At 40.0% G+C, this 24,279-nt stretch overlaps 3 protein-coding genes across 4 annotated transcripts in view; 2 read left to right on the forward strand and 1 right to left on the reverse strand.

Moving 5' to 3' along the window:
• Window positions 1-1,226, forward strand: part of ptprc (protein tyrosine phosphatase receptor type C) — a 50,886-nt gene extending 49,660 nt beyond the window's left edge. The window contains exons 26-27 of the mRNA XM_057840256.1: window positions 150-285; window positions 435-1,226. Of these exons, the coding sequence (XP_057696239.1) occupies window positions 150-285; window positions 435-725 (427 nt within the window). The 3' untranslated portion in view covers window positions 726-1,226. The remainder of the gene's footprint in view (window positions 1-149; window positions 286-434) is intronic.
• On the reverse strand, window positions 1-16,750 carry abhd8b (abhydrolase domain containing 8b). Of its 2 annotated transcripts, none has more exons than XM_057840258.1 (5): window positions 16,073-16,750; window positions 7,957-8,746; window positions 5,634-5,804; window positions 5,270-5,486; window positions 1-2,308 (listed from the first exon to the last, which is right to left on the reverse strand). In XM_057840258.1, the coding sequence occupies exons 2-5, from the start codon at window positions 8,742-8,744 to the stop codon at window positions 2,030-2,032; spliced, it is 1,455 nt and encodes a 484-aa protein (XP_057696241.1). In that variant the 5' UTR covers window positions 8,745-8,746; window positions 16,073-16,750; the 3' UTR covers window positions 1-2,029. The 2 variants fall into 2 exon arrangements, with proteins under 2 accessions (XP_057696241.1, XP_057696240.1); XM_057840257.1 differs by lacking the exon at window positions 16,073-16,750 and adding an exon at window positions 12,326-12,661.
• dda1 (DET1 and DDB1 associated 1) overlaps window positions 16,172-24,279 on the forward strand; it is a 12,588-nt gene continuing 4,480 nt past the window's right edge. The window contains exons 1-3 of the mRNA XM_057840259.1: window positions 16,172-16,524; window positions 16,819-16,899; window positions 16,993-17,044. Coding sequence (XP_057696242.1) covers window positions 16,516-16,524; window positions 16,819-16,899; window positions 16,993-17,044 — 142 coding nt within the window. The 5' untranslated portion in view covers window positions 16,172-16,515. The remainder of the gene's footprint in view (window positions 16,525-16,818; window positions 16,900-16,992; window positions 17,045-24,279) is intronic.

Genomic DNA, 24,279 nt, shown 5'->3' on the forward strand with positions numbered 1-24,279 from the left:
ATGGTTATGACATATTGTATGCATACATCAATACTGTGGCTTAAACACACAATTGCACAATAAATAAAAATGAAAGTTTGTTTCAAAGCACATGTACTGTACTAATACATTATGCACTATTATGCATTATGCACATTGCTTCTTCTCAGTGATGGCTCAACCCGCTGCGGTGTTTTCTGCGCTCTGTGGAACCTGCTGGACAGCGCTGAGACTGAAAAAGTAGTGGACGTTTTCCACGTGTCCCGAACCATGCGGAAGGAGCGACAGGGCATGATTGCAAGTTTGGTAATAATTTTTTTTTTTTGGGTAGCCTTTTCATCCAAGTATAACTGCATGCTGTAGTATAAATATGCATGGGGCAAAAGTATGGAAAAGAATGTTTCATCCTGAAATAAAGCATACATATGTTTCATATTTTTGTGTGCTTTTCACAGGAGCAGTATGAGTTCTTGTATAATGCACTGGATGGGGTCTATCCTGTTCAGAATGGAGATGTGAAAGCAGTCCTGGCCTCTGAAGTGGATTCTGTCCACATGGTCAATGAAACCATAACAGCCCAGCAAACTGAAGATGGAGCCTGCACTCCTGTGATGGACCAGGAGGAGGCTGCAGAGAGCGACGCTCTTGTGGCTAAGGAAGGGCAAGGGGAAAAAAAGGAGGCAGAAAAATTATCCAGCATTCTCACAGAGACGCCATTTGAGGACGGCTCCTCTCGGGAGGTCTGAGCGCTTGCACATATTTTTATTTGTGGAAGGCTTTAAAGTTTAGAGAAGATGTCAAAATATTTCTGAGCTGAGAAAGCACTATTACGGCATGTCTCGTAATTGGTAATCATTTTTCATATTTCACCATGTCACCGCTTCATCTGAAAATATACTTCAGAAATTTGTTATTTGGTATGATACTGCATTATTGACTAAGCTATGCTCCTACATTTTTTAAAATGATCCTAATCAGCCTTGATGTCCTTAAATGTTTCTTCCATCGATGGGTTAGGGTTAGGGTTGATTGGTTTGTACAGTACTTTTATGACTTAAGATCATTTGGATTCATTGAAAATAGCCGATGTGTATGTCAAGGAGATTAAGAGTAAAAAACTCAGGGCTAAACTGCTAAATTAATGGTTTGAAAGTCGGAATATTGTCAAATAAGACTGTCTTAAGATGAAGCTATTGAAATGTATTATTTTTTCTCTAATTAAAAAAATATCTCAAGTACATTCTGATTTCTTTGTGAAAGAGTTTCAAACACAGATCATGAAAAAAATGTTGATCACAAACACAAGTGTGATTATTATATAAAAACAATCACATCAGAGCGCAAGTTGTACTGTATTTTGCTTTGTATTTAATGATATGTTTTCAAAAGCTTTTTGCCCACAAATATCTTATATGAGGTACAAAACGCTACTGGATATTTAAACACATGAAAATATATTGAAATGTGGAAAAATATACACTGCATTTCCATGTATCTACAAACAACACACTCGTCATCAACATGACATTTTTTGTAATACATAGTGTTCTATGTATTGTTGTAGACCATACCCATAGCTACAGTCAATATGTAAACAGTTGCATTTTCTCTTTGTCTCATTTTATCAACGAGGCAAGTCACATATTTGCCACATACAAAACTCTTGTTTTGCTACAAAGGACCAGAAATTACATGACTCCACTTCACTAGAAGTAAATGCTACTGGAAATTTGCCAACCGTTCTGGCTCACGAAGCGAAAATGCTTGAGTTCCATTTTTAAAATCTCACCCAAAAAGATGAGCATGCATTGCTTGAAGGCACAACATCTCCGGGAGCGTCTTGACAAATCACACGAGTTAGGCTCCATTACCCTTCTCATGCTTCATTTGGGGTGACGCATCTCCTTGACTATTTTGTCTGCATGACTTTGGACTTCAGCCGGATCCTCTCCATGGACATCTTAAGTTCAAGCTCAAGCCGTCTCAGTTTGCGTGGACCACACGGAACATTCATGAAGAATTAATCACATCATTGCTGAAAAATCTCGACTTATCTTTTGTCCCCTTTGTCCAACTTGACCTCTGCCATACTGTTTAATGAGGCCTGCAAGGCAGTTGCCGGTCGGACCTTGGCAGAGTTTGGCACAGCTTTAGAGTTGTCACTTTGAGCCTTGGCGGTCTCCGGACGTGCTTTGGACTTTGGTGGTAGAGGGCTTGCAGGCTCCCAGAGAAAAAACTCGTGCAGGAGTGTGTTGACAGCCTCTGGACACTCCATCATGACCATATGGCTTCCTTCTTCCAGGACCTTTAGGAAGCCGATGAGGAGAATCTGAAAAATGGCGGGGAACAAAACAAAACGACTTTAACAAAGCAAATGGGATTGATTGTGCCTCTGCTGTTGTACAGAAAAGTCTGAAATTTCAAACCACTGTGTCAACAAGTTACGATGATTAGACTCCACAAGAATAACAACAACTACTTGAGTGGCGCCCTGACAGACCTTCAGCTTGTAGAAACTACTGTAGAAGTCTGAGCTCTGAATCACCAACTTACTGCAACTCTGATGTTTACGGCAATGTTATTCGCTGGTAAAAGCAAGTATTCAGGATAGTAAGTAGTGAGGTCGAGTCACATTATTTATATATAGCCATTGATCACAACAAACATCCCAAAGGGTGTTACAGGCCCACAGTTGGCAAAAACCAGCACCCCGCTGAAGCATCTCTCCATCGCCGTGTCAAAGTGAGATGTGGCGCCCTCTATGTGCAATGTGTGTATTTTATCACCATTTTTAAAACTTTTTTTCGCACTAAATAGAGGCCTACAGACATCAAACCCATCTGAGAACACTCCCAGACACATAAGGTACAAGTGTGTAAAATTTCGTCAAAATCCACCAAGCTTTTTGGCGTCCATAAAACACGAACTCACAGACAGCCACAGAGACAAACTCACCTTTAAAGCAATTAAGATATCCAGCCCAAATGAATCCCTAATATTCAGGAAAATTGTACATTTTTTAAATCCAGCATCTTGTGTTTGAGTACTCAAAGTCACAAAATATCATCACAGCACATTTAAATTTGTACATGAAACTGTAAAGTTTGAAAGCCAACTGCGACACCTTTTGCCCAAAAGATGGTGCTGTCCACATTTAGGTCACATTTTCTACGCTAATTTTTGTAGTTTTGAATCAATTTTCCTCACTAAATGGAGGCCTACAGAGATCAAACCCATCTAAGAACACTTACAGACACATAAAGTAGTACTGTCTAAGATTTCGTCAAAATCCGCCCAGCCGTTTAGGAGTCCATGCGGAACGAACACACACAAAGTTCCATTTATATATACACTCACCGGCCACTTTATTAGGTACACCATGCTAGTAACGGGTTGGACCCCCTTTTGCCTACAGAACTGCCTCAATTCTTCGTGGCATAGATTCAACAAGGTGCTGGAAGCATTCCTCAGAGAGTTTGGTCCATATTGACATGATGGCATCACACAGTTGGTGCAGATTTGTCAGCTGCACATCCATGATGCGACTATCCCGTTCCACCACATCCCAAAGATGCTCTATTGGATTGAGATCTGGTGACTGTGGAGGCCATTTGAGTACAGTGAACTCATTGTCATGTTCAAGAAACCAGTCTGAGATGATTCCAGCTTTATGACATGGCGCATTATCCTGCTGAAAGTAGCCATCAGAAGTTGGGAACATTGTGGTTATAAAGGGATGGACATGGTCAGCAACAATACTCAGGTAGGCTGTGGCGTTCCAACGATGCTCAATTGGTACCAAGGGGCCCAAAGAGTGCCAAGAAAATATTCCCCACACCATTACACCACCACCACCAGCCTGAACCGTTGATACAAGGCAGGATGGATCCATGCTTTCATGTTGTTGACGCCAAATTCTGACCCTACCATCCGAATGTCGCAGCAGAAATCGAGACTCATCAGACCAGGCAACGTTTTTCCAATCTTCTATTGTCCAATTTCGATGAGCTTGTGCAAATTGTTGCCTCAGTTTCCTGTTCTTAGCTGCAAGGAGTGGCACCCGGCATGGTCTTCTGCTGCTGTAGCCCATCTGCCTCAAAGTTCGACGTACTGTGGGTTCAGAGATGCTCTTCTGCCTACCTTGGTTGTAACGGGTGGTTATTTGAGTCACTGTTGCCTTTCTATCAGCTCGAACCAGTCTGGCCATTCTCCTCTGACCTCTGGCATCAACAAGGCATTTCCGCCCACAGAACTGCTGCTGAATGGATATTTTTTCTTTTTCGGACCATTCTCTGTAAACCCTAGAGATGGCTGTGCGTGAAAATCCCAGTAGATCAGCAGCTTCTGAAATACTCAGACCAGCCCTTCTGGCACCAACAACCATGCTATATTCAAAGTCACTCAAATCACCTTTCTTCCCCACACTGATGCTCAGTTTGAACTGCAGGAGATTGTCTTAAACCATGTCTACATACCTAAATGCACTGAGTTGCCGCCATGTGATTGGCTGATTAGAAATTAAGTGTTAACGAGCAATTGAACAGGTGTACCTAATAAAGTGGCCGGTGAGTGTAAGTATAGATATAGATAAACTCTCACCTCAGAAACTTGCACAAACACATTTGTATTCTAGTTTTGTTTGAGCGGGCTTTTGTAACAAGATTACAAGCATAGAGAATAGGACTAAAAAATGATAACACATACATTATCTCCTGCTCAATGCATTACCCAGGTTGCAGGGGAGTATCACCAGTTTTCCATGAAAGTTCTAAATGAGGGTCAAACACTTATTTGATAAAGTATGATTGCTAAGGACCTTTGAAAGGCAAACATCATGTGTCTTATTTGGCCAATTTGTTGTATTTTGCGTTCCAGAAATTCCTCAAATTTGAAAAAAAAAAAAATCTTTTCAGAGTCAGATGTCAAATATCGTTGCAGGTTTGAAATGCCATTTGAAAGCACAGTCAGAACAGTCAAACATTAATATAAAGTTTTTTTGTTTGTTTTTAAGCTATGTGTCTGGTTTTGGTGGAATGATCACAGTCCCAGGCATGTTTAGGATTGCCCCCTTTGTTTAGATGTTTTATTCCACTTTTGTACCTAATAAAGTGTGGAAAACTGTAACACTGACTGAACTTGAGTAAAACTGTTGCCTAAAATGTCATCATTGATTCATGCTTCCAATTTTTTATCCTTAGTGGAGACTGCATGAGAAATTATTTTGTTGACAACTATTTAGATTCAAATAAGGGTACAACATCTTCTGTCAAGCTACGTTTAGCCAGTTTACCTCTGCCATTCGCTGGTCCTCTTCAAGGGGGACGAATTTGTCATGTATTCCGTGAACCAGCAGGATAGGAACTGTAAGCTCAGCATGGTAGACCTCATCTCCCTCGGGCCAATACTGCCCGCTCATCATGGAACGCAGCACAAAAGCCGACACGTTGAAGGCATTGTTCTCTTTCAGCAGCCGCTTCTCCTTTGCACCCTGATGAGCAAAACCGGCCCTGCAAGCAGACAATTGGAGCTTTCATCCTAAATAAAGTGTAATTGCATTAGTGAGGATGCTAGTCCATCAGCATCCTGCTAGGGAGGATTCTAGTCCATCAACATCCTTATATTCAGTGACAAATGTTAGTGTTGGTCTGTCTCACTTGAGAAAACTCCAGCTGAGCAGCGGTGAGAGGCAGTCAAGCACACATGAAGGCAAGTTGAAGACAGAGAAGAGGCTGGGCTCCAGAGCTGTGGGACCACCGCCATTGATCATCACCACCTTATGGATCTGTTCTGGATACTCATGGGCCAAGAACGTACAGAATGACACCCTAGTAAAAAAATAGAAAATCAAAATTAGTTTACTTGAATTGCTGATTATTGACTGATCTTTAGTCCTTTTGTTGACAACTTTTCATAATTCTTCTTGAACCCAAAATCATACAGTATAATGGCAACATTTTTCATGTACTGTAAATATCTTTGAAGGTGTTCAATTCAATGATGAGCATAGCCAGATTAGTTGTACTAAAATATATGCAGTTACAGGAAATTCCATCCATTATCTACCGCTTAATCCGGGGTCGGATCACGGGCGCAGCAGCTTTAGTAGGAAAGCCCAGACTTTTTTCTCCCCAGCCACTTCAACCAACACCTCTGGCGAGATCCCAAGGTGTTCCAGGCTGGCCGAGAGACATAGTCTCTCCAGCGTGTCCTGGGTCATCCCCGGAGCCTCCCACCGGTGGGACATGCCCGGAACACCTCTCCAGGGATGCGTCCAGGAGGCATCTGAATCAGATGCCCAAGCCACCTCAGATGGCTCTTCTCAATGCGGAGGAGTCGCGGTTCAACCCAGAGTCCCTCCCGGATGACCAGGCTTTTCACCCTATCGCTAAGGGAGAGCCCGGACACCCTCCGGAGGAAACTCATTTCGGCCGCTTGTATACAGGATCTTGTTCTTTAGGTCACAACCCACAGCTCATGACCATAGGTGAGGGTAGGAACGTAGATCAACTTGTAAATCGGGAGCTTCGCACTTTGACTCAGCTCTTTCTTCACCACAACAGACTGGTACAGAGTAAGCATCACTGCAGATGCTGCACCGATCCGCCTGTCGATCTCCCGCTCCCTCGTGCCCTCGCTCGTGAACAAGACCCCAAGATACTTGAACTCTTCCACTTGGGGCAGGACCTTATCCTCGACTCGGGCAAGGCACACCACCCTTTTCCGACTGAGGACCATGGTCTCGGATTTGGAGGTGCTGATTTTCATCCCAACCGCTTCACACTCGGCTGCGAAGTGCTCCAGTGAGTGTTGGAGATCACAGCTTGATGAAGCCAACAGCACCACATCATCTGCAAAAAGCAGAGATACAATGCTGATGACACCAAACCGGACCCTCTCAACACTTTGGCTGCGCCTAGAAATTCTGTCTATAAAAGTTATGAACAGAATCAGTGACCTTGGCGGAGTCCAACCCTCACTGGGAACAAATTTGACTTACTGCCGGCATTGCGAACGAAAATCTGACATCGGTAATACAGGGTCCGAACAGCCTTCACCAAGGGGCTCAGTACCCCGTACTCACGAAGCACCCCACACAGGTCTCCCCGAAGGACACAGTCGAAGGCCTTTTCCAAATCCACACAACACATGTAGACCGTTTGGGCGAACTCCCATGCACCCTTGACGACCCTGCCGAGGGTGTAGAGCTGGTCTATTGTTCCACGGCCGGGGTGAAAACCACACTGCTCTTTCAGAATCCGAGATTCAACATCCTGACTGACCATCCTCTCCAGAACCTCTGAATAGACTTTCCCGGGGAAGCTGAGGAATGTGATCCCTCTATACTGTAGATGGAACACACCCTCTGGTCCCCCTTCTTAAAAGGGGGGACCACCACCCCGGTCTGGCCACTGTCTCCGATGTCCAGACAATGTTGTAAAGGCATGTCAGCCACGACAGCCCCACAACATCGAGAACCTTTTTGGAACTCCGGGCGGATCTCATCCACCCCTGGGCCTTGCCACTGAGGTGCTTCATTTTAAATTTTACATCCCATCCCTCAACATTTAAATAAGTCACATGCAAAGTACTCTTCCTCTGGCAAAGACTGACCCGCCCACCAAGTTTGATGACCAAGTAAACACAAACTGACAAACACACAGACAGATCCCTGGGAATTACGGCGTTAATTTTAAAAAATACCAAAAAGGTCAGGAATACCGCCTAAGCAGGAAAATAATTGCACTCTAAACCTGTACAGTGACAATAATGACAATTTGAATTAAATGTTACCTTTTAAATGATTTTGAAGCCATTTGTTGACCAATTTCTGAAAAACTTATAATGTTCTTTTTCTAGTCAACATGCACCCTCCCACTAAGTTTGGCGACCGTGCAAGTCACATTCTCCAACAGTTTCTTGTGAATTTTATTGTGATTTTCATTTTGCTTATAAGTGTAAAACTGATATGTTATTTACCCATAAGAATGTCCTATGAGAATATTCCTCTTGCGTGCGTATCGCTTGAAGACTAGTCGCATATCTTCTGCCAGCGCGTAAAAAGTATAAGCGGCAGGGATCAGAGGTGCTGAGCTGGACCCGTGTCCTGCTAGGTCAGGGGCAATCACTTCATACCCCAGTCGAGAAAAGAAGTCCAACTGGCTTCTCCAGATATCCAGAGAGCCTCCCACACCATGGATGAAAAAAACAGCAACATCCGGATGTGTGCCTTTACATGCTGTTATTTTTCTCTCGCAGTCAATCACTACAGTGCGTTTCAGTTTTCGTCTGTGTTGGTTCCGTGAAGCTTCAGTCTGCTGAGAGGGAAGTGTGTCCCCTGCTGCTTTCATCTCAGATGTTATGACTTTTCCTGTGACCGAGTCCAACTTAGGATCAGGTATTCGAACAGGTGGCGAGGAGTTTTCACAGTCTGTCAGTTCTACCTCCACGGTGCTGTTGGGTTCCGTGTCCCCATTTTGGCATGTTTTCAGCTCCGCCCCTGCTTTGTCACCCAAGTTCTCAATAAATAGCTGTCCATTGCAGAAGACGGAGATCCTCCTTTTGCAGCTGACGCACCCACCCTGCCCTGTGGGTTGCTCCACTGACGACCGCTCAGCCATTACATGGCGAACACGAAGCACCCGGCCCGGTTTAACCTCGACAAATTCGTAACCGTCTGTATTTTCGGATGTCTCAATGGGAACCACAACGTTGGTTGACTTTGAAGTGAGGCAGCAGAGAAGAGCTTCCATAAAGCCGGCCAGCATGGCTGCATGCAAACACACAAGTAAAAAAAATGTAAAGAAAACACAGTGGAGTTACAGAGAACACAATGGTAATATGACCTAAAGGGATTTTCACTGTTAGTTTATGCTATAATGTTCACAAACAATGACGCTTCCCCAAAGCTATCCACAAGACAAACAAAGTCAAACCTAACGAAAGTTTAGACACAATACATTTCTTTTTACTGGCTCATTTGTAGTGTACTACTTCAACTGAATTATATTTGGAAGTGTAAGCTTTAGTGGTGTAATTCACCCATTTCATGATTATACGATGTATACGATATTTGCCAATATTACAGCCCACCACAATTCGATTTAATTCAAGTGCCATCGATTAATATGATGTGTACATTTTAACACAAGCTGTTATATTTCATCGAAAGCAATAAAAATGGCAAAGCAATTTTATTGTTAAAAGATAACAGACATTTGAATGTACTGTAAACCATTGTTTTCAACAAAACAATGCATACAGAAAATGATGTTGAGCAATATTTTGAGTTTCCATTTGTCATTGATACTACAGTAGACAGTGGCAGTTCTTGGCACAGGCGGGTTCAGCGGTCGCCCAGGGCGGCAAATTGCTAAATGTGCACACAAGTAAGTGATTATCTACTATAATAATTGGCGCGCTTAGCGTTGCAAAGACGCCCCTTTCCTAAAAGATGAATGTTATTATGAGTTAGAATAATTTGATATTGAAACCCCTCTTGATGTTTTCGTTTGTATACAATTTTTAAAATTTGCTCAACTAGTAAGTCGCCGTTGTTAATGACGTCGCAGGGTGGTGACGTCACATGGTTACACTGCCGGACTTCCAGAGTATGACTCTAGCGACATAAACATGTCATCTGTTCAACCCTTTCAATTTGAACCCGAGAGGAACATTAATGAGCATGACAGCACTGTCGATATTTCACAAAACAAGCAGAAAAAGCAAAATGAACAGGAAAGATGGGATTATACGAGACGAGAGTAGGAAAAAACCCATGTTCTGCCAAAATGTGCTACACCGGCCAAACATCTACAAGAGGCAAATTTGACACCCAAAGTACTACCGTGCACTTTCAGCTTGTTTTGTTTAGATGCATACAGACAGAACATACTAAAGATGCCTTTAAGAAAATACATAAACAGAGTAATATCAAATAAGGGTGGTTTAAATATGCTGCATGACTAATGACAACAGATCAGCAATCTTTTTTAAAGCTACCACAGGAAAACACAACGCTTAAAAGTATGAGAGGTAAACACATGCAAAAAGCATTTTGAGCGTCCGTTGCAGGTATAAAAAATTGCTCCTCCGTAGGTCAAAACATGTACTAAATAATATCGATTTTTAAATCAATGGCAATATTTTATGTGTTTCAAATACCATATTTTAGTAAAAGAAAACAAATGTGGCTTATTAGAGCCTACAATTCTTTAAGTCCGAGGTTCCATTTAGGAAATCTTCAAGTTGTTCAATAGTTTAGCCATTTAATTCATTTACTTTCTATTTAGAGCGGGACTTTTATCTTGAAAAGTGCTCGTGGTTTTATTTCCAGTTGTTAATGATAATGATGATAATGATGTGAGTATGCCTTGTAAAGTGAATTAAAGGCGCTGCACATAAATCGTGAGCATTTCTCACAATACTAGGTAGAGGAATAGTTGTGTTAAATGTTTTGTGTGTTTTTTTTCGATCATTCACACTCGTAATATCGTAGTTGTTAACTAGTTTTTATCGGGTACAACAGTTGCATCATATCAAAATAATTAATGTAAGCAGTAGTTGTTTAGCCAGATAGTAAATGTGTGTGTAAATGTGTGTACATGTATGCAAACCTGCACATGAGCCCAATTTTCATCTTCTGTGCTCTCTAAACGGAGCTCCTGTAGCGGTCAAAACATCTGAGCCAGCTAGTCACAAGTAGAATCTTCTACACTTTCTTTATTATTTCGACAATATTTTATTAGTGTTTCTGATGTGAAATTAATATTCTCTTGCACATATTTATCGTCGTGCACGTTCAACGTGTTTGATAGCTTTAAAGTGTAACATTCTTAACAAATCCTGAGTGTTGGTTGATTTAATGCACTGCATTTATGGGTCAACTGTTGTTTATTTATTTTTTTGTCATAGTTTTGGGCACCATTTAGACTAGGAACGCTACTGTGAATACTACATTATAGGTGTGTAGGAAACACGAATAGGAGAGAATAGGCATAACTAGGCTCAGCGTGGTGTGATATCTCATTGTCAACGATTTGAAATCTGCTGATTTTAATTTTATCATTTTTATGTTCAGCTCTTTTACAGTAATATTTAAACAGTATTAGTATGGTGTATCACTAGTATAGCACCACTCTGCTGTACTCTTCCTCCATTTCCCTTTCATGTCCTTAGCCCATCCTGACTTCTCTCTTGCTAAATTCCGATAACAGTAAGACACAGCCGTGGCAGCAGCAACAAAAACAGTATCAGGTGATTACCAGTCATGGCAACGACAGTGCACCATGCAGGGTCTGCGAGTCTGTGCTGGTGGCATTATCCTGCCTTCCTGTTACTTTCCTCCCCTGCTAGTAGGGATTATGATGTGTGTCTAAGTCCACACAACACAATCTGTGGTCTCTCTTCATGGAGACTGTCCTACTCTTTGGCAACGGTCTTGTCTTGGTGGAGTCATACATTGGAGTGAATATTATAGTAAAATATAAAATGAATTATACTTCAAAAGGCAGTAACTATAAGGATTGATGACTGCTACAAAGTAACTGCCAACAATATTCCCTACTTGTCCACTCTGATCTTCTATAAAAGTGGCATCAATCAATTTAAAATGGTGACTATATAAATAATCTAATTGACCATTTATACTTGGACACCATATAATTAAATACATTTGACTATTTTCAGTAGTTCTAGTCAGTGGTTGCCGATTTTGGCGAGGATACCCTGGATTGATCACCATCCAATCACAGGCTAAAATACAGTATATTCTACAGTAGTGTTACTACACCCCAATTGACAATTTAGAGTATTTAATGCACCTAAAATGCGCAATTGTAAAAGTTACAACACTTAAAGGCCAAAAATCCTCGAACCCATGGCAGTAGAACCGTGTCATAGACGTTCAAACTACAAGACTACTTACTGCCTGTTTTACTTTATATCCCGGGTTAGTGACAAATATGACATACAACATGTTTCACTGATAAAACGGCCAGATAGTATAAACCTTACTTGTCTACAATACGCATTTATAAGAGACATCACCTTTTACTGAGACAGAATTTAATGTATTGGGTCTCACGTTCATTCTGCAGTGTCAACTTGATGAATAAAATTGATCATTTGGTTTTAGTAGAATGGTGTAATCATGAAATTATTACAGCTAAATTAAAATAAAACATTAAATTAGGTAGTGAATGCAATTTTATCCACTCGTGAAAGACCATGAATCCTTAATTCGGTCCTTTCTCATATGTTTACTATCCAATTTAACAGCAGTTTAGATTGCACACTTTTTAATTATACCTACAAGACAATTGTAAAAGTAAAAAAGAACATTTCATACCTTTGATACGGCCAATCTCTGGGATGAAATATAACTAATATAATTAGATTGACGTGGTTTTCTCATGTACCATCGAAGAAATCGGAGCGCGCAATAATCTGTTAAAGGCAATCCAATAATCTAATTTATCTGGAGTACAATCCTCATCGTTCACCGTCCGACGAGCTGCATTTTCAAATCTACTCAGTTCTGATTTGTTCGGTTCTATTTCCCCCTCAACTCCTGTTTGGATTGGGGTAGGGGGTGTCTTCAAAAAGTAATCAAAGCGTTTAGGGACATATGAACACTTTAAATTTGGTGCTTCGAAAGCAGTATAATCTCCTGCGTGGATTCGTGGATGGGAAGAGCTGCCCTCTACTGATGAAAAACGGATATTACATTAAATACAGAACTACATGAATTTGGCAACAAGTAAACTAAATAAATAAGAAGGTATGGTTTCAGAAAACATTATGCCATTTTTTTTTCAATGTGTGTATAGTATAAACTGCGAAATGTATTTAACAAAACTACTGTACTGGGGGGTTAAATCCACTATAACCAAAGGTGGGTAGGGTAGCCAAAGATTTTACTCCAGTAAGAGTAGTGTTACTTCAAAATAATATTAGTCAAGTAAAACTAGTTATCAGAAAATGTACTCAAGTACAAGTAAAAAAAAAACTATTTGGTGTAAAAAATACTTAAGTAACATTGTGAGTAACTGCTTAAGATGTTTGATTCTTTTTCTTTTTTTTTTTTTTTAACTTTTTTTTTTTAATGAACACAAAGTTATTTATATCAACTTATTACATAACAACATCAAACCAAAGAATACAATAACAAAAAAGATTTAATTCCATTTAGAGGAAAAAAATCTACAGAAATTAAGCATTAATCTTCCAAAGATCATGAGTGCCCTTTAGTGTAGAAAACATATTTCCTATTATGAAACTAAAAGGATCCTATCTCTGGTTTTCCGTGGCCAATCAGTGCCACACAAAAGCTGGGAGAGAGATTATAATCTGCACTTTCAAGTCATGTTGACGGCAGCGCACTATGTCAAATAATTATTTTTTTACTGTGTTTTAAATACGCCTCGTGATTGAACAGACGGGCGTGATCACAAAACCACAAGCTTAAGCTTGAGTCTGACTCGTATAATGGAGTTATTTGATTATTATTGCGACGTCATATCGGTGAAACTGATTGAGCCACTGTTGGAGTCTCTGGCAAAAAAAAAAAAAGCGAAAATCAAATAACGTAGTATAAAGGGGTAAAATGTAACAACTAGTATGGCCAAAAGTAGCGGAGTAAGAGTAGCGTTTCTTCTTCACAAATCTACTCATGTAAAGTAAAAAGAATGGCTTAGTAAAACCACTCTTAGAAGTACATTTTTCTCAAAAAGTTACTCAAGTAAATGTAATGGAGTAAATGTAATTCGGTACTACCCACACCTGACTATAACATTATAACCTCCTAACAATTGACTGCCTGAAAATAATTATCTAGAGAAGATTCTATAAAATAAAGCTCATGCAAGGGTAATGAGCTCCTAATTTTAAATCAACCACGTGCAAAATACTCTTCCTCTTTGAGAAAATTTGACAACCATGCAATTCATAGTGTCCAAATAAATCTAAAGAGAAAAAAACTGACAAACACACAAAGAGATTCTTAGGAATTATACTGTAATTTTGAAAACCACAAAAATTGTCAGGAGTACCACCTAAGATGGAAAGCAATTCCACTCTACCTTGTACAGTGAGTGACGATAAACACCCTTTGAATTTTGGTGTTACAGTAATACAATTTTATAAAAATCCATTTGTTGACCAACTACCTTTTTTTTTTTTTTTTCGTTCTTCCTCTGGCCAACGCTCACACTCCTAACAAATTTGATGATCTGCAAGTCAGTCTCTGAAAAAAGCCAGACATTCCTAACGTACTTCTATATTTTTGCAAATGCAATAAGTATTGTCAAACTCAAAAAGCATTTTGCAAGCAAAAAAAAAAAACAACAACAATTCCTCGCATTCAAAGTATTTTTGCAAGCGTAAAAATTATTTTCTGACACACAAAATATTTTTTGCAAGAGCACAAATTATTTTGGTACTTTTTTTTTTGCAAGTGAACATTTTGTGCATCAAATACTCACTCTTCCGAAAGTTATTATGCAGACTACTTGTCACGTTTTCATATTTTGCTGTATTTTAGTAAAAGCCTATGTATTTATGTATTGATCTATCTGCTCAACCCTATTTAACCTTGATGGTGGAGGTTAGTTTGGTTGCCGTTGCCAGCCTAATTATCTTACAAACAATTTGCCTTCTTGCTATCGTCTCCAAACACTGGAGGGCGCTAGCACAATGTCATATCGGGACCTTGCTTGCACGATGAGTACGAGCGTTTCCGGGGTGCGGTCTCAGCAAGCATCGATGCTAATGCACTCATAGATAACATATTTAAATTGCGTTAGATGCCCGTGAGCCAACTGGAACGGCCATTAACAATTGTCGGCCATTTTGTGTCAGTGCTGTTCGTTGAAATAACCATACATTTGGCGGAAAACACTCAGGTGACTTGAAGTTCCGCCCTGAGACCCGCAATTTGGCCAACTTTCAAAATTGTCCGATATGCGTGTGTGACACATTATTGGAAAGATTAAAATCTCAATTTTCTGGGGGAAGAAAATTTTTGAAGAGGAGTGCATTTAAAAAACTAAGAATACATTTTAAACAGCAAAACCCAAACAGGAGGCGAGAGCACGCGAGAGCAGAATTAAAGACGCCACGATTTTTATGAGATATTATCGCGTACTTACTTACCTTGTTTCGATCCCAAAACTCCATGTAGGATGTATCACCGAGTGTCAGACACATCTGTGAATGGCCACAGCCGGATTTTGGGGGGATTTTATGGGTGAAACATGGTAACGTAACAAGGGTCGCGATGCAGATATCGCAGACAACAAGGAGTGTTCGAGATTTTCTTTTTCATATATTTGCCCTTTTAAATGTTATTTTTCAATTTTTCTTTGTTTGGATCGAATATATATCATCTAAAATATTGGGGAAAATGCGACAGTAACGAAAAAAAAAAATACAATTAAGCGATAGTTATGAGGTAGATATCCGTGACTTTTTTACAGACGCCCATTTTTTCATTGTAACATAATTTGTTTAAAAGTTTAAAATATACGAGTGAATAATTTTTTTTAAGTAGTTTTTTTAAAACTAAATATTAGACATCAATTAATGATTCTAAGCTAAAAATGACAGACATTTCGAATAATAAATACGATTACTTACCTTCTTTTTATGGCTAGGTTGAAACAAAAGCGGTTGAGCAACATCTGTAAACAGGGGTTTCCAGTGTAAAACGGACAAATTAAAATACTTTGGGGACTTACTGCGTCATGAATCTGCTATCGCAGCATATAGACATATTGTTCTATCAAACACAACAGTTGTTTTGGCTTAAAATACCGCAGTTATTTTTAAAGAGGAGTGCAAGTGCAGAAACTGCTTTTTCAGTCTTGTCTGTGTTTACCGCCATTTATCAATTTTCGATCGATTTTCAAACGTCTTGGTTTTTTTCATAAACGTCAGGGATGCAGTAACATAACTGCACACTTGATATAAGGACATATTTTTTTGTCTTACATTTAGCCTGAATCGTAGCCTTGTTGTTAAGGTTAGTAAACCAACCCGTTTAAAATTCGTTAATATTCCGCCTATTTAAAGTATTTTAGCTTAGAAAATCACTCACCTTCGGTTCACTGCAGATGAGCCCGCCAGAGAATTCTACTGCTGCAAGATGGCCGCCGGTTACCAACGCCGTTGGATACGTCGTTCTCCATCTAGCTCTCTGTATATGTGATATTTATGTATACCTTCATGCTAGCTCGTGAACTCCCGAACAACCAGCTCTGCTAATTTATGCCTTGTTACCCGGCAGTGTTTTTCGGAGCGCTACACTTCTCCGCACTTCTGAATATAGAATGAAAATAGCGTTTTGAGTGCGAGAGTTGTGTTTGCGTGGCAAGCGCCACCGACTGACGAGCCGTGTCGGTGTCTTATTCCGTCAAGTAGCAGGCTATCGGTAACAGTCGTAAACACATTGGCTGCTGCTATCACGACGTGTACAGCGGGGTCCGCAGCAGCAAACGCAACAGTCGGCGTCGAAGGTGGATTTTATTGTCGGCCGCTGTCATGGAAAAGGTATCTAACGCGACACATCAATCCGGAACTGCTGTCGTTTGCGCGGAGATAACGTTAACAAACAAATAGCCGCTAGTCGGCTACATGCTCATATTGCTTCACGTCATTCTTCTCATCTCTGAGGTCATTCCGCCTGCATCATCCCAAACTCTGTTCTTGTGTGAACTGAAATTGATGTTTTGGAACTGAATGTTTTCAGATGGTGAAGGGAGCATAATGTGGTCGCGATGACAAGATTGTGAGCCGTGAAACACAGTTGAAAAGACAATAATCCAATTTTGCCTCCATCCACAGGCAGATTTCCTAAAAGGCCTTCCCGTCTACAACAAAAGCAACTTCAGCAGGTTTCATGCAGACTCTGTCTGTAAGGCGTCTGTAAGTACATTTTGTTACCCTTTATGCTTCTCCCTTCATTTACCAAAACATTATTATTGTGTATTGTAAAACATTTTTTACCCTCCTTTACAGAATCGGAGGCCTTCTGTCTATCTTCCAACACGTGAATACCCTTCTGAACAGAGTAAGTACAAGTTAAATGTCAATATACGCAATCACACACACCCGCACCCACTCAAACAACAAAATAGGTATTGAAATGGCCTTAAACGTTACGTCACCGTTGTGATGCTTTGAACAGAACGTTCTGAGAAGGAAGTGGCTACTTAGTTTTGAGGTAAAGAGTAAGTTGCACTTTGCAACGAAGTTACTGAGAGATCAGAGAAAGGCACAGAAGTGTTCTTTTCAATGTACAGTGATACCTCAGCTCACGAACATAATTGGTTCCCAGAAAGTGTGTGTAAGGCGAAAAGTTCGTCTTCCGAAATTTATTTCCCATAAGAAACCATTAAAATGAGAATAATCTGTTCCTAGGTCCCCATAAAACATAATTTTCTACTAAATAAGCCTTAAACTACACAAAAATATACCTTATTTTCTTTAATGTCTTCTTAGGCTTAACACTAGCCTTTGGTGGGGTCTTTTTCGGTCCCATAATAGCAAAAGTACACTCAATATGGTCCAAAATGTCTATCAAACACAAACCACGTCCGCACTCAACGAAAGGGAGGGGACGAACTGGGACGCCGTGAGCGTGCGTCAGCTTCTCGTGGCCCTGTTCGACCGCGTGGTTTGGTTCGTCCACCAAAAACTAGTTCGTCAGCAGAGACTATATGCTCGCGAATTTAATGTTCTTGAGGCGAAAAGTTCGTGAGCTTAAGCGTTCGTGAGCTGAGGTATCACTGAATTGGTAAATGGTGTTATACTTAGTGCTTGATTCATGGAAATGCCTGTCTTGAATGTTGTTTTTAGGCAACATGGCAATATTTTGACATCTCCATTCAACATACCTGTCAACTAGGGGTGTGACAAAATATAGAAATGGTGATATATCATGATACTTTGTATCCCAAAAGGTTATCGATATGCTCCTGCCAAGAATCGAGATGTCATTTTAAAAACGTGTCCAAAAAAATAAAAAATAGGAACCATCAAGTTGCCAAAATCTTCCACCATAATTGTGTTCACTCTAAGGCTGCCATTGAAGGTGCTCGATGCCCAATCCATTTTAGACTGGGAACGTTCGTTCATTCAAAACCAGAGCATTCACAGACATCCGGTCCAATTTTTAGCGCCATTTACAGGTCACTTACTGTTCATTTTATGAGTTTGAGTCACTGCCTATACATTTAGGTGATTCCCAGGTCACTTCCAGGAATTGACCCATAAAATACCCCAAAATCTACAGGAAGTAACTGAAAATCAACAGGTAAATGATCTTAAATGGCGCAAAATTACCTCATTGCCTGGCATTGGCTGCCATAGACGTTCAGTCTGTTTGAAGTGGGTGGGATGGCCTCCCCAACCCTCCTAGTTCAAATGGATTGGATGTCTACTAGTGATAAACTCATTCCAATTCACAGCAGAAGATTGTTTTTCTGTTTATTATTTGTTTGTAGAATATCCTTGAATGATTTCCATACCAATGTATCGATAATCATTGTATCGCAATCAGTGTTGTTAATCTTACTGAAAAAAAGTAATTAATTATAGTTACAAATTACTTCTCCCAAAAAGTAATTGCGTTAGTAACTCAATTACCTGAATGTAAGAGTAATTAGTTACTTGGCAAAGTAATTGGTGATAATTACTTTTTTTTTTTTTTCCCTCAAAAAAAAAAAAAAAAAAAAAAAAAAAAAAAACACTGGCCACACTATGTGAAGTTTTTTGTGAAGGTTTTTGGTACAATTGGCCCGAGCCCAATTCTTTATCCTAATTTACTCTTTACCCTGGATCAACTGTTAAAAGTTGTTAGAATTGCTCCCATTATTGCATTAGTTCCCTTCTCTCTACTTTCGACGTATGAAAGTTTTAAAACTGTTTCATCATTTAAAGATAGATTCAAGTCAAGATTTTGCCAATTTAGAAGTATTTTATATAAAAAGTTACTTAGGTTCGCTAGGAAGGTTCTCTACAACAGAGCCGTCCTAAAAAGTATACTGCTTCAAGATGGCGGCTGTCTACTAACGCATTTAGTGCAATGTCTGTCATTTTGCATCTAGTTATATCTATATACAGTACATGTGATATCTACCATGTCTACCATATCTACCATAACATGCGGGCGTAGTTTGTAGGCTATCGGCTACAACATGTATTATTGGAGCTACCTAGCATCGCGTCTGCTCGGCGTCACAACTTTCTTGCCTCTCCCCACTCCTGCTCTGCTCTGTCGTCTCGGTGAGTCCGTCTCCCTCAGACTTTTCAAGCAGTATAGTAACGCATAGTAACGCATGCCTTTCCGTCCTCAGTAACGGTAACGGCGTTGCCACGATGAGAAAAGTAATTAATTAGATTACCCACTACTGAAAAAAATAACGCCGTTAGTAACGCCGTTATATTGTAACGCCGTTATTAACAACACTGATCGCAATATCGTCGGATCATCATAATCGCGAGCTTTGTATTGCAAATTGTATCGTATCGTGAGGTACAGAGAGGTTCCCACTCAGTTTTCCGAAATTTCCGGGTTCGCGGTGAGTCAGCAACCAGCACACTTTTGCTCAATAGACGATGTTTATTGATTAGAAAATGCAGAATAAATGAGATTTATTGATTACAATCCCACAAGAGCAAGCAACAAGTATCAAAACAAGTATAACAAGTAGTAACGATGGTGTTAGATCTGGTTTGTCAATCCCAGAATCCCCGCATTACCGTTACAGCACAACAAAATGTTCCTTAACAATGAAAATCGCTTACCGTTGACAAATGAGCGGGGAGCCAACGCTCCGGCAAAGCGGCAAAGGAACAAAGCTAAGCGACCGTACGTAATCCTCTGGCAGACTTTGGGGGGTTGGGGAATCTCCCGACTCTTATAGGCACGTCTGATGCGGGGATGCGGGAGGCCACTCCTCGCCCCCATGAAAACGCACCACCCGAACTCGTGAGACACCCCCCCTCCCAAGGGTATGAGATTCCCCCCCCCCAGTTGAGGCTCCCAGCGGTTAAAGTAGAATGTTTATTTAAGTTATCTCGTGAGATTCCCTCCTAACTATGGAACTCAAGTGCGTACTATGGTGCAAAACAAGTTATCTCGTGAGAGTCCCTCCTAACTATGGAACCCAAGCGCGTACAATGGGCAGAACAAGTTATCTCGTGAGTTTCCCTCCTAACTATGGAACCCGAGGTGAAAAACAATAACAAATTGTTACAATCTAGGTCACAGAGGCAATCATACATCACAAAGGCATAATGTGCTAATGTTAAGGCATCACATAATATTTTCTCCCATCACAGTCCTACTGTCAACCCGAGGCCTTTGGCAATCTTACAAATAGTGACGTATGCCCTTACAAAATGGTGACTTTTCTTACAACGTTTTATATAGCGTGCATTATGAAACAAAAATAAAACTCAATTTTTTAAAATAACATGAATTTATTGGTAATATGGTTACATATAACCTTGTGCAAAGAACAATATCTTCAGCTAAAATTTAACAGTGACTTTTGTTAAACTTGTATGCAGCACTTTTGGCAATTTCTATCATGTCTTTTGATGGCTGCACTTCATCTCGCAATTCAGTTTGACTTGAAGGTAGTTAGTGTCTATAGTGTGTCGAATTATAAACTAAAAAGGTCAATTGATAAAATTAACTTACCGATGCAATCTTTGAATCGGGGATCATTTCTTTTGCTAATTCTGAGAAGTGATCAACAATAGTCAAAAAATTGGCAGAATAAAATCTCCGCTTTCGTCACAGCATAGCTTTTCATTCTGCAGACTGCATCTTTCTGACCTTTTGTCTTGAAGTGCTTGCTGAGATTGCAGAATCCTGATGCCAAAAATTTAATGTTCAATCCACACGGCACGCAAAATGAATACTATGGTCCTTTCAAAGATGCTTTTATCCATCCAGCGTATTCACCAGTTTGTGTCTCCCATTCTGGTTGATGGCCTCAGTGGGCAACAGTTTTTCTTTTCTTACGAGCTAGTTCATCCATATTTTTATCACATTTGTATCAATTTTTCGACTGCGAGTCATGAAATGGTGGCGAAAGTACAAGTGCAGTCCCGTGTTTGGAGGAAGCAGACGCTAGGCTCAACACACAATTCTCGCAAGCAAAGGCTACGGACTAATTCGGTGCATTATCTCGCTGCCGAAACGGTGATGAAATCCGAACAGAGAAAAATAAACGTATTTAGAGCTGGGCGGTAAACCGAAAATTTACCGTCACCGAAATTCTTCACGATGACCGACGTAATTTTGACCATGTCGGTAAATTCGGTCAATTAATAAAACAAGAAAATAGTCTTTTCATCCCGCTTTGACTCTGTGTTGTTCGTCTATGTTCATTCCCCTTTAAGAAAGCAGTGAATGTACTTACGTAAGAAGTCACGTGATCATCAGGAAGCCAATCAAACAGAAGCCCGGTAAGCTAACGCTAGCAGCTAATGCTACAAGCAAAACGTGATGGAGTGTGGCTTAAGGGAGGTTCGCCAAACTTTCACCCGACATTTAACAGACTCTTGGTGGCATCCAGGCGGGCTTTCACCCGCTGTCCTCCCTTGTTCTCACGATTTCCGGAGAGGGTGCTTTCAGTGCTTTCTACTGGTAGCCAGACCACAGGCTAACGCTAGCAGCTAACGCTAGCGGCTAACGCTACAAATGAACGTGATGGAGTCGGATAGCGGCTCTAACCTTGTCGAAACGGCTGAACTTAATGAGTGGATTGGGCACGGACTGCATCTAGCAATTACTATGTTGCGTTATTTTGTATCTGACTGTGTGATTTCTCTGATAGCTTTTGCGATGGTAAAGCATTCAGCATAAAGCAGAATCCATCGGTGAAACTTCTAATATGACCGAGAAATGGCCCCAGCTATTTTTCTGTATGTGCTTAATTCTGTGTCATTATTGCTATCATAAAATCTTAAGTGTTTCATTTGCCGAAGATCAATATAGCTTTAATGTGTGTCTGTCTGTCTGTTTGGGGGTTCATGTATGCGTGTATTTATTAAAAAAATGCACTGGGGGGGGGACCCTGAAACCATAAAGTAAACACTTGTATTGAATAATTATGTCACAGCAGCCATTCACAATAAATTGTCTTTTTGAAGTGTAGCTACTGTTCAAGCTGCAAGTCATTTGTGTTACAATGACATGTTTGCACAGGCATATTGATTTTGACAATGTACATTGTTCAAGCCATACACGCTGTTATAAATGCTCATACTTGAATTCTTATTGTTTACAATACATTTTTATAAACCTAATGTCTAGACTGCATGTACAATTATTAAATATATCAATTTGAATGCTGGTAACTAAACAAGAAAATCTGTATTTCATGCATTGATTAAGATTTTCAAATTATATAACAGTCCGCTTGGGCGACTTTATCGTCATTTATCGTTATCGAGGTAAATCTGCTCCATTTATCGTGATACGTGTTTAAGGCCATATCGCCCACCCCTAAACGTAATGCACGAAAAACATACAGATCTTGAACGTACGGCGTACACACACATTTAAAAATCAGTGCTCACCCGTGCAAATTACGCCGAAACCGTACAATTTGACAGGTATGATTCAAGTTGAATTTAGTGTACATTTAAAGTGCATTTTACAATTGTAAATAAAGTTCATCAATGTAAAGTTGTCTATGTGAAAAGACAGTGCCATACTTAAGCAAAATGACGTGCTGAACTTTGAAATGCAACCCAGCTTTTTCCAAGTTGGTGGTCTACCGTATGTGACAAGGGCCAGCGGAATGAGTCAGTGATGCATTTTTGTAAACTGAGGTTTTGGTATAATTAAAAAGGGAATAGTTTGTCTTCCAGTGACGGATAAACCTTTTTGCAACAACATTTCATCTCTGAGGAAGTTGGGTGGTCCGTGCATCTTGAATTTCCAAAATTAGGGGATAAAAAAAATCTCGAACATTTTGTTAACAACCCTTCACTTGTCTGTGGCAACTAGCATGTTAATGAGACTAATTGAGGAACAATTTTTTGAATGTTTCAACCTTTGGATAATGACTTTAACTTTTAACATTCCTTCCAAAGCACTGTCAATTCGATTCGTTAATGTTGAAATTGGTCCATTATTTTCGCTGTCATTGATTGGACCACCGCCAGCGTCATTTTCAAGTTGACCAGTGCTATCGTTATTCTATGCTACCTTCACGTAAATTAATCAATGTATGTGGAATACAGTTTAGTCCACTGCCATGCATTTGCAGCACTATCCAACTAGCAACAGCTGATTCAGACTGTCAGCATTAAATCTTAATCCATTTTCTACTTTGAAAATCTGTAGAAAAGTCCATGTTTATGGAAGAGTCGCACAGTGTGTTTTCAGACCAGTATCCTACAAGGCAATGCCCATGAAGAATAGACAAATCATTAAGTGATTTGTTCGCGTAGCAACAAGTCAAATGTCAAATTATTTAACCTTTCAGGGACAGTGGTCACTACAGTGGACATCTGTTCAAATGTCCTCATTATCTCAAGTCATTCACTGCCAGCCCAGATCGCAGAGTATGTGTTGTGGTAGTTTGTTAAAGAGGGGAATTGATATTGAAAACACCTTTTGCACAAATGACCTGTAAATGAACAGCAAGTGACCTGTAAATGCCCCGAAAAATCGGACAGAATGACTGCGAATGCTCTGGTGTCGAATTAGTGCTGCAACGATTAATCGATTAACTCGAGTATTCGATTAGAAAAAAAGATTCAAGTTAAATTTTGCTGCTTCGAGTATTCGTTTTATTAAAGTGGCGTTGTAATGGTTTGTTTTGAAAGTTTGCATTTATTTTCATTGATTTGGGTGGATACACGGCCCTCTAGTCTACCTCATTTCACATGGCTGAATTCATCTGCTCCCTGTTAAGACCAACATCATCTAAGTTTTTGTTTGAGCTTATGATTTTATTAAATGCATTCATAATTTAGTTTAAAGGTATATTTAGCCATTTTTGTGGGAATATGTGTCTGAGCCATTTGTTAAGAGCATTGTAAAAAAGCGTTAGTATTTTATAGTATTTAAGCTAGCGGACTTTTGCTATGTAAATTAGCCAATTGTTCTTTTGTTGTACATAGATCTTTTTTTTTTTTTTTTTTTTTTAAATATATATATACATACTAAGGGTGTAACGGTACATGTATTTGTATTGAACCGTTTCGGTACGTGGTGCTCGGTTCGGAACGGAGGCGTACCGAAAGAGTTTCTGACGTAACCCTTACTTTTCGAGG

This window comes from Corythoichthys intestinalis, chromosome 7 (genome assembly GCF_030265065.1).
Source record: "Corythoichthys intestinalis isolate RoL2023-P3 chromosome 7, ASM3026506v1, whole genome shotgun sequence".
NCBI lineage: Eukaryota > Metazoa > Chordata > Actinopteri > Syngnathiformes > Syngnathidae > Corythoichthys > Corythoichthys intestinalis.

Excerpts from the sequence above, each read along its gene's own strand:
- abhd8b (XM_057840258.1), bottom strand. The coding sequence starts at position 8,744 with ATGCTGGCCGGCTTTATGGAAGCTCTTCTCTGCTGCCTCACTTCAAAG. Across the intron at positions 5,805-7,956 it reads CTCATAGGACATTCTTATGG|GGTGTCATTCTGTACGTTCT; the intron begins GTAAATAACATA and ends TTTTTTTACTAG. Across the intron at positions 2,309-5,269 it reads AGGACCAGCGAATGGCAGAG|ATTCTCCTCATCGGCTTCCT; the intron begins GTAAACTGGCTA and ends GCCATTTTTCAG.